Consider the following 13,691-nt stretch of genomic DNA (forward strand, 5'->3'; position numbering starts at 1 on the left):
GTCTGCCCATTCAAGAACCATAAACACTAAGTGGGAATCCCGGATCAATATTGGCAACACTAGTGTAAGATTATACTGTTTCATATGGGGAGAGAGTCATGTGTGTGTGTATTGGTAGGTACCTCTACCTCTGCCACCTCAGAGAAAAACAGAGCTGATCAGTCTCATCCCAAGGAGACCTCCAGCATTGATGTTGCTTCCTCTATTGCTCCAGTAACTCTCAGGACAGTTAGAAAAAAAAAAGAGTGCTTCTCTAGTGGAGGATGATTCAGGTCACATCCAGTGCCAAGAAGCTTAAGACTTCTCTTTGGGCCTCACTTAGCAAAAGGATAGATGCAGAGATCTGTGCAGCAACATCACATTGCAAAATCCACCAGTGCTTCTTTCCATACTCCACAAGGGCTGGGCTGCTTCTGGTGTCACACCAATACAACTCAACATTTAGCACTGCTTTCAGCACTGAAATCTTCTCACTTCCTCACCCTCGTATCAGTCACAACAGTAGACATATCTAATTATTGCAATAATACTAGACATTTCAGAACTGAATGTTCCAGCACTGAAGCCTTTCTAGCATAGCTGCCTGTTCTCCTCCCACAATATTTTCCTTGAAGCACTTCAGAAACTTGATCTTCAGGCCATCAGCCTTCCTCTAACATTATCGATTTCTTTGCACAGATGTGAGCCGCGCTTCTCCAAGCATGGCAACCTACTGCACTTTCCAGTGACAGCTAGAGGCTGCTCTCATGTCCATCTTCACTTCCCACCTTAGGCAGTTCAGTAAAGATGCAGTTAAGTCCGCAAATAAAGAAGGATTGGAGTTTTCAAAGAACTCCCATCAATACCTCATTCTATGTATCTGTTTCCCTAGCTTGCCTAGGGACTCACATCTCAATGAAAGCCATCCAAAGACAGTCAAAATAGCAAAAGTACAATGATGATGCAGAGTGACACCACTGATAAACCTCTCCTGAGGCCACCAAAAATATGCCACATGCTGAAATGCATTTTCATAGCATGTAGAAGAGGCAGGACAGCCACAGCAAATATGCAACCCAGTTCCAGATCCTAACTTGAATATGAAGCTTAGGAGAGCTCTAAAGGTTTCCTTGAAACAAGTCTCAAGAAAAGATTGTTCTTATGAACACAGATCTTTGTGGCCATAACATCAAATCCTCCAAGAGCTTCCAAATGAGAAGGCAGCGAGCAATCAAACACTACTTTTGAATAATTGTTTTGCTTTCAAACTGAACTTACCATTGGGAAAAATCAAAGACACTGAGTGCATAAGAGCAATCTAGTTCGCTTCGTTTTAGCTGGAGTAGCATACTATTCCACAGAAATTAAGCTAAATGGCAATCAAGCCATGGATGCAAATGGCAACATAAGGACTTAATGCATTTTAACTAATCCATCTTAAAAGGTAACTCATGTTAACTCATATATGAATTTCCTAAAGATCAAATAAATTTCCTTTGTTCCAGCACACTCCACAACAAAAAGAATTTGAACCGTATGAGCACTATAGCTATTTTATTTCCAACTTTTGTAGACACTAGGAGTACATGCAAAGCCCAGCGAAGTCCCTGCAAAGACTTGCATTGAACTCCACCATGCTTTGGCTCAAGCATTTAATGATGTGTCAGGTTGGTATGAGGCAGCCAGCTGTAGTCCCTGAAAGTCTTTACACCTGAGAATGTACTTTTCAGCTGTTCATACAGAACAATGCAGTCAGCAAGTCTTGCATCAACACAGCAGCTTTAGGACTGGTGATATGCAGAAATACAAAGAGCAGGCTAACGTAAAAGGACTTTATTTTTCCTGTCAGATAAAGAGAAGATATATGTAAAATATTTGGACATTTGTGGAAAGGGCAAACATTGAGAATTAATTCAAACTGTTGATCATTTATTTTTTATTGAATCTTGTGGTCAAAATTGTTTTCATTTGCTATGAGAAATAATCCATCATTTTTTCCAAAGCACCACCCAGAATCTGCCACTGGTGATGTTCTAACGTCCCCAGTGCCTATACAAATAGCAAGGTCAGCTGAGATTTGTAAACTAGAGATCATAAGTTTTAAGGAATTTGTTTATTCAGCCTAGAGTCTCCAAATTGTGTACAATGCCAAAATTAAAAAGCCCTTTCACTGTACCGTGTCAGGTTACAGTAAAAAGCTCTCCAACATTTTGGATGTTCAGATGAGAAAGCAAGTTGTAATTCCATTTTAAGCAACCTATTTGTCAGCACATGTAGTTTAATTATAATTAAGTACCTCCAGCAGTTATAATGAATAGGCACAACCAGAACATTGGTTTTATACTTGTATAAACCTGCATTTAGTGTGAATTAAAAGCTGAACTACACTGAGAAGTATTGGTCTAGTATTTGCATTTTTAGCTGTACTGTTCAGATATAAACATACATAAACTGTTTCCAAAGACTAACAGATTGACTGAATTAGAGGAATTTTCACAGGAATGACAAGAGGCAGATCTCTTCCTGATGAGAAGGCCACCACATACCAAGTTCCAAGTGCCTGTCCAAAGTACAGAGCACGAGAACCATGCAAAAGAGATCACCAGCGTCTTTTTAGTGTCAGCAAAGCAACATATTTCTAACTCTCATCATTCTTGAGAAAGGGCTGAACTACATTTGCTGAAGTTTTCCAGAGTAATTCAGCATGCAACAAACAACCAGCATGGGGAAAAAAACACCAAAAAAGTCAAATTATTAAGATATGACAAAAATATTACAAAGTTGCAAGAAGTTTATGGGAAGTTTTATAGCAATAAGTACAAAACATTAATGGTATTTGACAAATAAAGGTATCCGATTGTTTAAAATAACCATATCTGAAAATATTTCTAAAGGCAGTATATCAGAATTAAAAGCTGTTAGAAATCTGATAACATTTTACGTCCTGCAAATGGAGTAAGCGTCAAGATGACCTCTTTGGAGTAGATTTGAACTTCGCTGCCTTCACTTATAGGTAGCTTAAAGATGCATAAAGCATTTCAACAGGCTAAATATTTTAAGTAAACTTTATGACTAACACTGCATTTGCCTTTTTTTTAATAAAGATATAGATGAATGTGCAACTGGAACCCATAATTGTAGAGCCGACCAAGTGTGTGTCAATTTAAGAGGGTCCTTCAGCTGCCAGTGTCCTCCAGGCTATCAGAAACGAGGAGACCAATGTGTTGGTAAGCATTGCTCTAGACTAAATTATTTTCTTTCATTATCTACACACCAGCGTAGGTACACGGTCGCAAACTTTATATTGAGTATAAAGTATATAGGTATGTACTGTAAAATGGCTACATAACTTTGAAATGCAATGGAATAATCACTTCATCACAATAATTAATCACTAAAACATGGAACTAGAAACTATTTTAAGTATATCAACACTTGGAGTTGAACTTCACAAGATTAATTTTCCTAATAGTTACCATTGTGTTTATTATTTGCATTGGGGTGTTGCCTGATGTCCCAGATATAGTCGTAAGTCCACTACAGGGGCAAACTAAAGCTTGTCTTTCCCACTGACCTGAGGGAGTCTTGACTCCAGGTCTGTAGGACACAGCACCACCTCCACACAGACCTAATCCCTGCTCTGCAGGGCCCCCTTGCACAGTCTGTTTCAGTACTTGGTTTTATGAGTATAAATGAAAGAGATGGAAACTCTGAATGCAGGTATATGATATTTGCAACTTATAAACCACTACACTTTATTCTTTGTGCCAAAATAAACCATCAGCACCCTTGGGAGCTATACAAGTATAGCATTAAATTAAATCCAAGGGCAGTGTAAACACTGCATCTTTCCTATTCCATCCTCATTTGGGGATATTATGCAAAAGTGCCATTACTCTGTTTCTGCAGTCCTCCTTCAGCCTTTTTAACACCTCTTTAATCATGATTTCAATGGATGAATTGCTTTTATATGTACTCAGCTTTGAGCCTTAGGTTTGTCAGATAATAAAAACAACTATGAAATAAGAGAATCAAATATATACATTATGAGGTGATAGTCAAGACCATCGCTTATAAGACAAGACTGGTTTTATGCAGCCTAGGAGAAAAGCATTTGGGTTTTTCTTTTGTCCTCAGCAAAACAGAAACAGAACTTCAAGTTTTCTTTTTCTTGATGTTAAGGATCCTGCATTTAAGAACTTTCTGTTTATTTTTAATCTCTTTCAAAAAGTCTTGCAAAGGCTATAGGTAGTCACTGCACAACAAGACCTGCAGGAAGGGAATCAGGGAAAGTTTCAATACACACCTGGAATAACCTAAATTTCTGGGCACAGCTCGCTCTTTGGGGTTCTGAGCCAAAGGCTGTAGAAATCAATGCAAAAATTCTTATCTCTTTCCCAAGAGATGTTGATCAGGCCCTGAACTGTCAAATTGGTGTAAATACAGATGTATCTTATTTTTCTCAGCTCTCCGTGCAAAAGTAGGATGAGTAGTTTGGAATGTAGATGGAGGAATAGTTTTGATAAGCCATTATTTTTTATTTTTTTTTTAGATATCTGGGGTCTATCTAGATTTTTTTAGAGCAGGTAAAGTATATTACTGCTATGCAATAGCACTTTTAATGCCAAGACCCATGGTATTACCTGAAAGTGTCACAGGACACATTACAGCACGCAAAAGAAACGGAATGATACACCCTTACGTCTACATGTGAATACATTAATGCATTTAAATCTATATATGAAGATGTATGGAAAGTGAAATTTCCCTTCACTTATTTAGGTCAAAACCAAGAATAACACCTGTGTTACATATTACACACTGACCTAAATTATAAGTACATCCCTACGCTTAGTACTGTCAGCATTTCAGAATAAAGCCTGTCTTTGGGGATTTTATAACAACTTAGCCAGAAAATGTTCTTGGGGCCAGATCTTGATAGAGGTTCTCCATATGGGAGGAAATGTTTCTCAAATTTGAAAGAAATTTTTCCAGATGATTTTGCCTTAAAGGTAGAGGGAGAAAAGGGCTCATTTCTAACAATTGATTGACTTTAATCTAAATTCAGTAATCATTTCTGTCTTTTTTTGAGATTGTTTTTTTAAATTTGCTTGTTCATATATTGCAAAGTTAGTATTTTCTGAAACACAGGACTGCAGATAGAATGAACTGTTTTCCAACATTACTTCAAACAGAAGATTTGGCCGATGATGCTTAGTCCTTAGATCTGCATGGAGCTGATGTGCCTAATCCCACAAGGAAAACACTCACTGAATCAGAGTCAGATCCTGGAAGCATTTGTGTGCATAAGTGCAGTGCCTAAGCAGCAGAGCATTGCTCATGCGTCTATATTGTATAATCAGATCTTTAAACAGCAATTTGTAAGAGCTTAGTCCTGTAAAAGTCAAGAATGGTAGAGATCTACGGTGCCTCCTAATTTATTCCATTTCTACTTCCAAATTTCTCTGCAACAAAAGTTACAGCGACAATCGCTGCTGTACGGATAGCCAGGAATTTTCCAGCGTCTTTTCATCCAGAACCATCCAAAACACTCCACTTCTAAGTTTAGCCCCAAACAGTGAAATTTGACAAAGAAAGGGTTAACTTCTAAAGATTATTTTTTCACTTGATATTAAAACAAACACTTTCCTCATTATAAAAAAAGCCTTGGCCTCTTTTTGAACACATCTATGGTGGAAACAGCTGGAGGTAGGAAACTCAAGATCTGGCATGGATATGGGAAGTGCCTTTCTTTGTTCCACTGAAAACTGGTCTTATTTGTCTGACCATTGAGCCTTTGAAATCTCACATTGTGTACATGCACAGAACACCGTGTGGATTTCTTCACCAAACTCAGGCCACAACTAAAGACGGCTGCTGCGCATACAGGCACAATCACCATTGTGGCATAATAAAACAATGTTTTTCAGACAAAAAAACAGAGGCAGTATCTCCTCCAGAATGCAAGGAAACCTTTTAAAAATGCAGGGAGGTTAAAGAATGGGCTGTTGCACGTTTTGTATGGTTTGCAGGTGAAAACCCTGCTCCAATGCACATTAGGAATGCTGAAACTTGGAAAGGCAGCCTGTACCACCTCAAAAACAGGGCTAATCTGCAGGGAGAGTCTGTGGAAAGTTAATACTGCCTGAGATAGCACCAGCTTCAGCCAGTCTGATTGCCTCCCTCGGCATCAGAGCATGCAGCCAGAAGGTGCTAGTGCTGCCGTATGGAAAGGTATGCAGGAGAGGCAGGGAGGGGAATGGGAGCAATGGCAGCCCCTTGGGGGAGCAAGCCAGTTTCTGGGGGATCCCTGCAGAAGCACAGCCACCTGTCTCTTTTTCAGGCCCATTAATCTTCTACCCTCACCATTCCCCTGTGCTTGCGCAGAAAATTTGGACTCTTCCTAATGGAGCTGAAAAGATTTAGTACATGTTAAGAGTGCTGCATGCAAGGTTGGTTTTTTGTTTTTTTTTAAAAAGAGCTACAAGCCACACTCACTGTGTTGGTCAGCATTATGGCTGATCATGAGACATTTTGGCTGAAAAGCAGCACAAAACATTCTGGGTTTTATCTATACAAAATAACCAAGAACTAAGCAGTACTGTGGAACTGAATAAAAAATAAAGTTGGAATGTATTGATCTCAGTAGCTGAGAGACAATCAGCGTATAGCAGATTTTACAAAAGTTAAAAAGTAAAATAGTGCTGCCATTAATATCCATAGAAGCAGTACCTAGCTCACATAAGCTTTTTTCCTTCTTTTAATCAAGTGCAATTAATTTCACAATTTCTTGGGACACAAGACAGCAACAGTGAACTGCTGTGATTCCACTTGAACTAATTTCTCTTTTTTGATAACTCAGACATTGATGAATGCACCCTGCCTCCGTATTGCCACCATCGATGCGTGAACACTCCTGGTTCCTATTATTGCCAGTGCAATGCCGGTTTCCAGTTAGCATCCAACAACCACACCTGTGTAGGTAAGAGCTTCTCCACACATACTTATGCATGAGCTCACCCAGCATAGGGACAAATACTGGCACATGACTTCCCATGGTTGAAATTTAAGTATCTTCATCCCAACTTAAAGGAAATAAATACCAATAAATAAATAAATGCCATATTGAGAGGTTCTCCTGCAAGTGATCCAAGAAGTACAGAGAAAATTGGAGCCTTATTGAAAACCTGTTAATTTTGTTTGCATAGCAGGTTTCTGAGGAGCATCTAATTTGACAACTGAAATCCTGGAGGTTTACATTTATTATTTAATCTTAGATTTAAGTATTCCTTCAGTTCTGGTGGATTGCTTCGCATTATTGTTGGCTTTCGTGATATTATTCCCAGTTCATGCAACGAAGGCTGGAACTGGAAGCCAGAGGAAGCAATACTATATCTCTAATTATCTTCAGCACATGATAAATTTAGTGATGAAAAAATATTTATGAATGTCACATTTGAATATCTAGAAGAAAAGTTAAAAGTGACAATGAGGGTCACTAAGGAAGAATGACCCTTTAGAAGTGATCCTACCTGTAGAATAAAACACTAAGGGAAGCCATGCAGTAGAACTTTAAGACCACTGTTAAGTTTGAAATCATAAGTTCTGTTCTAGAAGAATTAGAGAGTAATAATGAAAAAGTAACTATGTCTGCTGAAGTGCAGAGAGAATAGCCATTAAAAAAATCAAAAGATTGGTGATGGAGATGATTAAAAGTTCTTTATGGCTATAACTTTTATATAAAACTGTATTATTTACATATATAAATCAATCTGGGTTTTCCAGCTTCTGCCATTACTTCCAAGCATTGCCATATCTTATCAAGCACCTGCACAGCACTGAAGTGAGAGGAATTTCTTATTTTTCATCAAATGATAGGATAAAAAAATTGCCCATGGACACAACATAGCCATGTGACAAGTTGTTATTTATTTGACCCTTTCCACAGCTCCAAGTTTGTTAGGTGCTTCAACAAAAAAACCACTTCTCTGACTTGCCTCCCAGCCTAATAAGACATATTCCCATCAGGAAGGTGAATTAAATCTTAAGTAAATTAATGGTTGCTGCATCAAGACAGACTTCCACATTTGCAACAGTCTGGCAGTAGTGGTACTTGGCAACTGAACAGATTAAATGTGTTACTACTTTTGCATATATTGAAAATAGGTCAGTATTTCTTTGAAGGAAGACAAACAGAATTATGGCTTTGGCTACCTTATTTATTCCTTCTGGTAGCATTGTTGTGATGTACATTCTTTGTATCATTGCCAGAAATTAACTAAAAGGAGGAAGAAAAAATCATTGCCATCAGTTTTCCCCATCACAGTTCATTTTCAGGACTATGAGGTTCATCGTGTATAGAATTAACATCTTCCTCATTGGTTTAGTTTTTGTGAATGCCTAATCTTAGTCATCTTTGTTGTTTTTAGCACTGTAAATGACTGAGTGCTGTTGACATTTGTAAGCATTTGCAAAAGCCATGAACTCAAGATTTTTTTTCTTTCAAGTGCAGCTCTCTACTAATGGTTATATCTGATAAACACAAATATGAGTGGAAAACATGCAGGGGAGGAAAACAAGGGAAAATACACTAAAATCTACAGAGTGAATGACAGAGGAGCAGCAATTAGTCAACAGCCTATGAAAAAAGTGTTACAGATTCCAGAGGTGATTACAGTTATATAAACCTGCCATTAAAAATTGCTTCTCTTCTCATACCACAGTTTTCTCACATATGTTCTTAGGATGGGCACATCATGGAAAAAATCTAGCACAGAAACATACCTTCCCCCAATATGGTCTAGGTCTTAGAGCATTGCAAAACTCTACTGGCCTTAAAGGCTCTGTTATAATTGTAATGGAATTTAAAATAACAAATTTGAAGAGTAATAAATAGCTTGAATAAATCTTAACCACTGCATGCTGAGAGGTCTTATCAGTATGTGTTCCTTATATCAATTATTTATAGAGACTTGGCATTTCATACCTGAAAAAGATGCTGGAATGTGGAGTTTAATAGCCACACTAAACATATTTGGAAGAATTCACCACACATTAGAATAACTCTCATTCCTGGAAAAATACTCTTTTTCAGCATGGAATGTAAAGCATAGGTCCGACGTTGTTCCAGCAACTGCAGATCTATATTAGTAGAGTCAACTGAGCTTCTGCTAAGCAATAGACCCAAACTAAGGACTAATCCATTTAATCAGCCTAATTACCAGCTACACAAGATAAAGATCTGTAATTTTTCCTTTCAGACATAAATGAATGTGATGCCAATAACCCATGTGCACAACAGTGTTACAATATACTGGGTTCTTTCATCTGTCAGTGTAATCCAGGATTTGAGTTAAGCAGTGACAGAATCAACTGTGAAGGTAAGCAATTTTTTTTTGTCTTGGAAGAGCAATTTTTTTTTTAAATTATCATCCCAAAAGTCTTTCTGTGAGCTAAGGGATATAATTCAAGTGGAGCCACACTGCAGGTGCAGCTTGTAGCCAAAACCCTTAAGAGATTTTTTTTTTTTATGTTGCAAATGTAGTTGCTAATACACACCTTAGTAGCTGCAGCTGCATTCAGCTACATGTGAATGTGGGTATCTCTTTAATAGTAAGTGCAAAACAGGACAGACATTACTACACTTCAGATCACAGCTGGGAAGAATAAGGCTTCTGAATACTTATTTCACAAACTCACTTGAATTGTGTGTGGTCTAATACTGATGAGCATTGAATGAATCGAAAAGGAATGCAAACCAAAAACAAGTGCAATTTTGTGTGTTGTTAGGCTCCTCTGAAAAATAAAACCTCAAATTTCTGATTTTAAGGAAGCAACAATTGTGCTTTTGAGGTGCTTTCAAGCCTATGTATACAAACAGCACATCTCCTGATGATTATACAATCAACACTATTTCCTTTGCCAGAGTCTCCACAGGGGTCCTCTAATCTCCTTTTGGACACATGATGATCTCACCCTTAAAGCCCATATCCTTTCTACCAGTCTTTGAGCCAAAGAGGTCTTTTTGGTTTACCACTGCCCTCCTAAACAAGCCAGCAGAGCTATTACAGATGCTCCCTCTCCAAGCTTCTTAAGCTAATCCTGCTTGCAAGTGAACAGAACAGGGAGCAGCAAGTATGCAGTCTCCAAGGACATCCCTGACATAAAATCAAGAACCAGGCTCAAGCCTCAGAGGTAGTAGGAGGGAGCTATGCTGTTTTCCAAGCCGTTCCCCAGTTTTGATAGGTTTAATTTAATTTTTGCCAGTTAATGGCACACACTGTTACATTGTTTCATGCTACATTTCTCTAGCAAGGGACCAATGGTTACACAAGAATAAAAATAAAACTGTATACACTGAGTATTATTTGAAGACACAAGAGAGGCCTTCCCCAAAGAGCTGCTCCATTAGCGCAGGGCACAAGTACAAAGGCAATATTTTTGCCTTACAAACTAATCTCACATCTGTGTTTTTTGTGAAAGTAATCACATTTTGGAATGCTACAAGTATAAATTCTTTCAATAGTTATTTTCCCAAACCTGTTCTGAAGTCTAATTTAGCTTTTGCTACTTCAAATGCAAAAATTCTCATTTTGGAAGATTATTGATAAAACATAAGTCGAACTAGCCCTTCTGTTTGCAACGTTGAGGCTTTAAGCAGTACATTTCAGGGTTTTGACGACATTCTTTAGACAGAATTTTTTTTCCTGTTAGAACCAGACTTTAGCTATTATATTTAATTTTGTAATAAGATAGATGTTAAAACCCAATGACTAAGCTCTTTTGGTCTCTGCAGACACTGATGAATGCAGAACCTCGAGTTACATATGTCAATATCAGTGTGTCAACGAACCAGGAAAATTCTCATGCGTCTGCCCTGAGGGATACCAGGTAGTAGGAGGCAGAACATGTCAAGGTAAGTGCCCTCATCTTAGGAGCCCCAATACTGCTTTATTAACACCACCATTTCAGGCAAGACTAAGAATGGTTGCTATCTAAATGTTTATATTTCATGACAGGATTACCATTACATTAGCAAAAGATACATCAATAAAGCATTTGATGATTCATTGCATATCTTTATTAATTCTTATTTGAATCCTTCAGCTCAAATTACGTCTTTCAGATTCCTAGGACAAAGTTTCAGTTTTTGCAACCCTCAGGTAAAACTTGTCATGGATGTCTATGTAGTGAGTCTAATTTTCAGAAATAAGTATCTCTGAAAAAAATCAGGTCTTTTTTTTTTACAGACACTAAACATGGCTTTATATCATGTTTCATTTTATAGAGATTCCTAAATCCAGCCACAGTAGAAATGAAAGATATGTTTCTTCTGATAACAGGAGAAAAAAATGCAAGACTTTAACAGCTTAGATAATTTGTATTTAGAAAAATAAATGTTCTGATCAGGTGCCACCAAATGTCAGAAGTTTGTGTTTTTTCCTCACTGGTGCTAAATGTCTCTGCATCTTATTAGGGAATATTGTAGAACAACATATTAAGTGCAAGAACCATTGCTTCTGTAATCCAGAACCCAAATTAACAGTCATCATTTTTAGAAATAAAGAAGGGATGAGGAAATACATAATTTATTAATATTTTTATAAAATTCAGATTACTTTCTCTCCATTCTTAAGAACAGCCACTGATATTGAACATTGTGGGGTAGTTAGTTTGACCATCTAAAAATCTGTTTGTGCCTTCTGAGAGATTACATTTGAATAAACCATTTCTGTTACTTAATTTCAGGAAACCAGACAGCAGTTGGGTTCTGGCACTGACAGGTTAGAGAGTTAATACAGTGCAAGTCTGACCCACCTCCATTCAGGGTTATTTTCCCAGGCTGAAAAAAAAAGGAGGCTCTACTTTGCACAATAAACAAGTTCTCATTATTCCTTGCAAAGCTATTTTAGTTAAAATGTAGCCATTAACTAAGCATCTTAGTGAACCTGCAAAAGGCAGGAAATAGCAATACTGCCTCAAAACCTTTTTCCTCTGTCTACAAGATATCTTCTGCTATAAAATCATTCTTTGCTAATTAGAAACTTCACAGTATTTCTACAGTTGCATTATGTATTATTAATGTGTGTCTCTAGTCAACTAAAGTCTTCAGGCTTAATTAACACTCAAACAAATTCATTCTATTTCTATGTAGAGAAATCCTTTAGATCCAGGCCCCAGAAAAGCAGGTAAAGAACACAAACCCATTGGTTTCAACAGACAAGCAGGTGGCCTTCTTTTTGTTGTTGTTGTTTTGAAGACATTGTGTTTGGTTTTGTAGCAAACTCATTTCCATCTGCTCTGACACAGTCCCTTTTCCTTCTTCCTAGATATAAATGAGTGTGAGACTACTAATGAATGCAGAGAGGATGAAATTTGCTGGAATTACCACGGAGGATTTCGTTGTTACCCAAGAAATCCTTGCCAAGAGCCCTATGTCCTTACATCTGAGAAGTAAGAGAAAAATGAGTCTTTTTTTTCCTAGGATCATCCTCAACAGGCAACATGATCGAATACAACAGAAAACAAGTACCATCTGTTTGCAACTATGATAGTTTCACCCATTTTTGTTTTTCAGCCGCTGTGTCTGCCCTGTATCGAATGCCATTTGCCGAGAGCTGCCTTATTCTGTTGTGTACAAATACATGAGCATCCGTTCAGACAGAACAGTGCCCTCCGATATCTTCCAGATTCAGGCAACCACTATTTACCCTAATACTATTAACACATTCCGGATCAAGTCTGGAAACGAAAATGGAGAGTTTTACCTGAGAGTGAGTATTGGTTGGACCGTGAGTGGGGTATAAAGACCACTGGTGCTACCAAGGTGTTAGAATGCCTTGCCATTTTGACAAATCTATCAAATGTTCCTGTAAGAGTATCACAGCATCCCAGAGTTTATCAATTTTTTTATATTTCCTTATTAAATGTGCTTAATTTCAGAGTTTTAAAAAGCCTTTTACTTCTCTACCTGAAAACTCTAAACTGAGAATCAAACTGGTTTTTCCAAATGAATACAACACTAGTAGCAATCATGAATATTTAGCAATATTGTGACACCCCTGTCAGATACAAATGAGATACCCCTATGCTTTTCACTCTGTACCAACACCCCATATATAGGTATTTAGGAAAGGATTAAAGATTCCTTGTACAATTACTTTTATTTATTCTTCCACAACAATGAGATATTGAAGAATAGCTTGGGATGAGGCACTGATTTCTAGAGTGCTAAGTTCAGGCCAACTTACAAAGGTTTTGTGTTGAAACATACTTAAACCTTTATTTTCCCACAGCGCTGCAACTATTTCAGAAAACCACAGAAGTTCAAATGACTTACAATAGCAGTATTTCCTGTTGGTATAATGCATTCAAGTAGATACACATGAGTGAAATTGTCTATAACATCTGCTTTTTAAGATTTTTTTTTGGAAGAAAGCTGATTTTCTTGGACACTTGTAATATTTACAAATTCCTGGGAAATCCTTTTTGCTTCATATGTGGCTTTACACTCAGTAAAACAGAATCAGCACAAGAAATCAAATCAGAAATATATTAATTGTAAGGTTTTAATTTTTGCTTATTTTTCTTCAAATCTGAAGATTGCAGGGGTTTGATAATACATCCAAAGAGTGCACCACAATAGGGTATTGCCTATTTACACCATGTTTCCCCAAAGTGGGAACAAGGAACTACTCATCCGTATCTCACTT

The 13,691-nt window shown here is 37.5% G+C and overlaps 1 protein-coding gene across 4 annotated transcripts in view; it reads left to right on the top strand.

Annotated features, from left to right (window-relative positions):
- Positions 1–13,691, top strand: part of EFEMP1 (EGF containing fibulin extracellular matrix protein 1) — a 158,270-nt gene that overhangs the window by 142,341 nt on the left and 2,238 nt on the right. For all 4 annotated transcript variants that reach the window (XM_075749900.1, XM_075749898.1, XM_075749901.1 and 1 more), the window contains 6 exons: positions 3,084–3,206; positions 6,842–6,961; positions 9,240–9,359; positions 10,775–10,894; positions 12,309–12,432; positions 12,557–12,752. In XM_075749900.1, the coding sequence (XP_075606015.1) occupies positions 3,084–3,206; positions 6,842–6,961; positions 9,240–9,359; positions 10,775–10,894; positions 12,309–12,432; positions 12,557–12,752 (803 nt within the window). The remainder of the gene's footprint in view (positions 1–3,083; positions 3,207–6,841; positions 6,962–9,239; positions 9,360–10,774; positions 10,895–12,308; positions 12,433–12,556; positions 12,753–13,691) is intronic.

This window comes from Balearica regulorum, chromosome 3, assembly GCF_011004875.1.
Source record: "Balearica regulorum gibbericeps isolate bBalReg1 chromosome 3, bBalReg1.pri, whole genome shotgun sequence".
In the NCBI taxonomy this organism is placed as follows: domain Eukaryota; kingdom Metazoa; phylum Chordata; class Aves; order Gruiformes; family Gruidae; genus Balearica; species Balearica regulorum.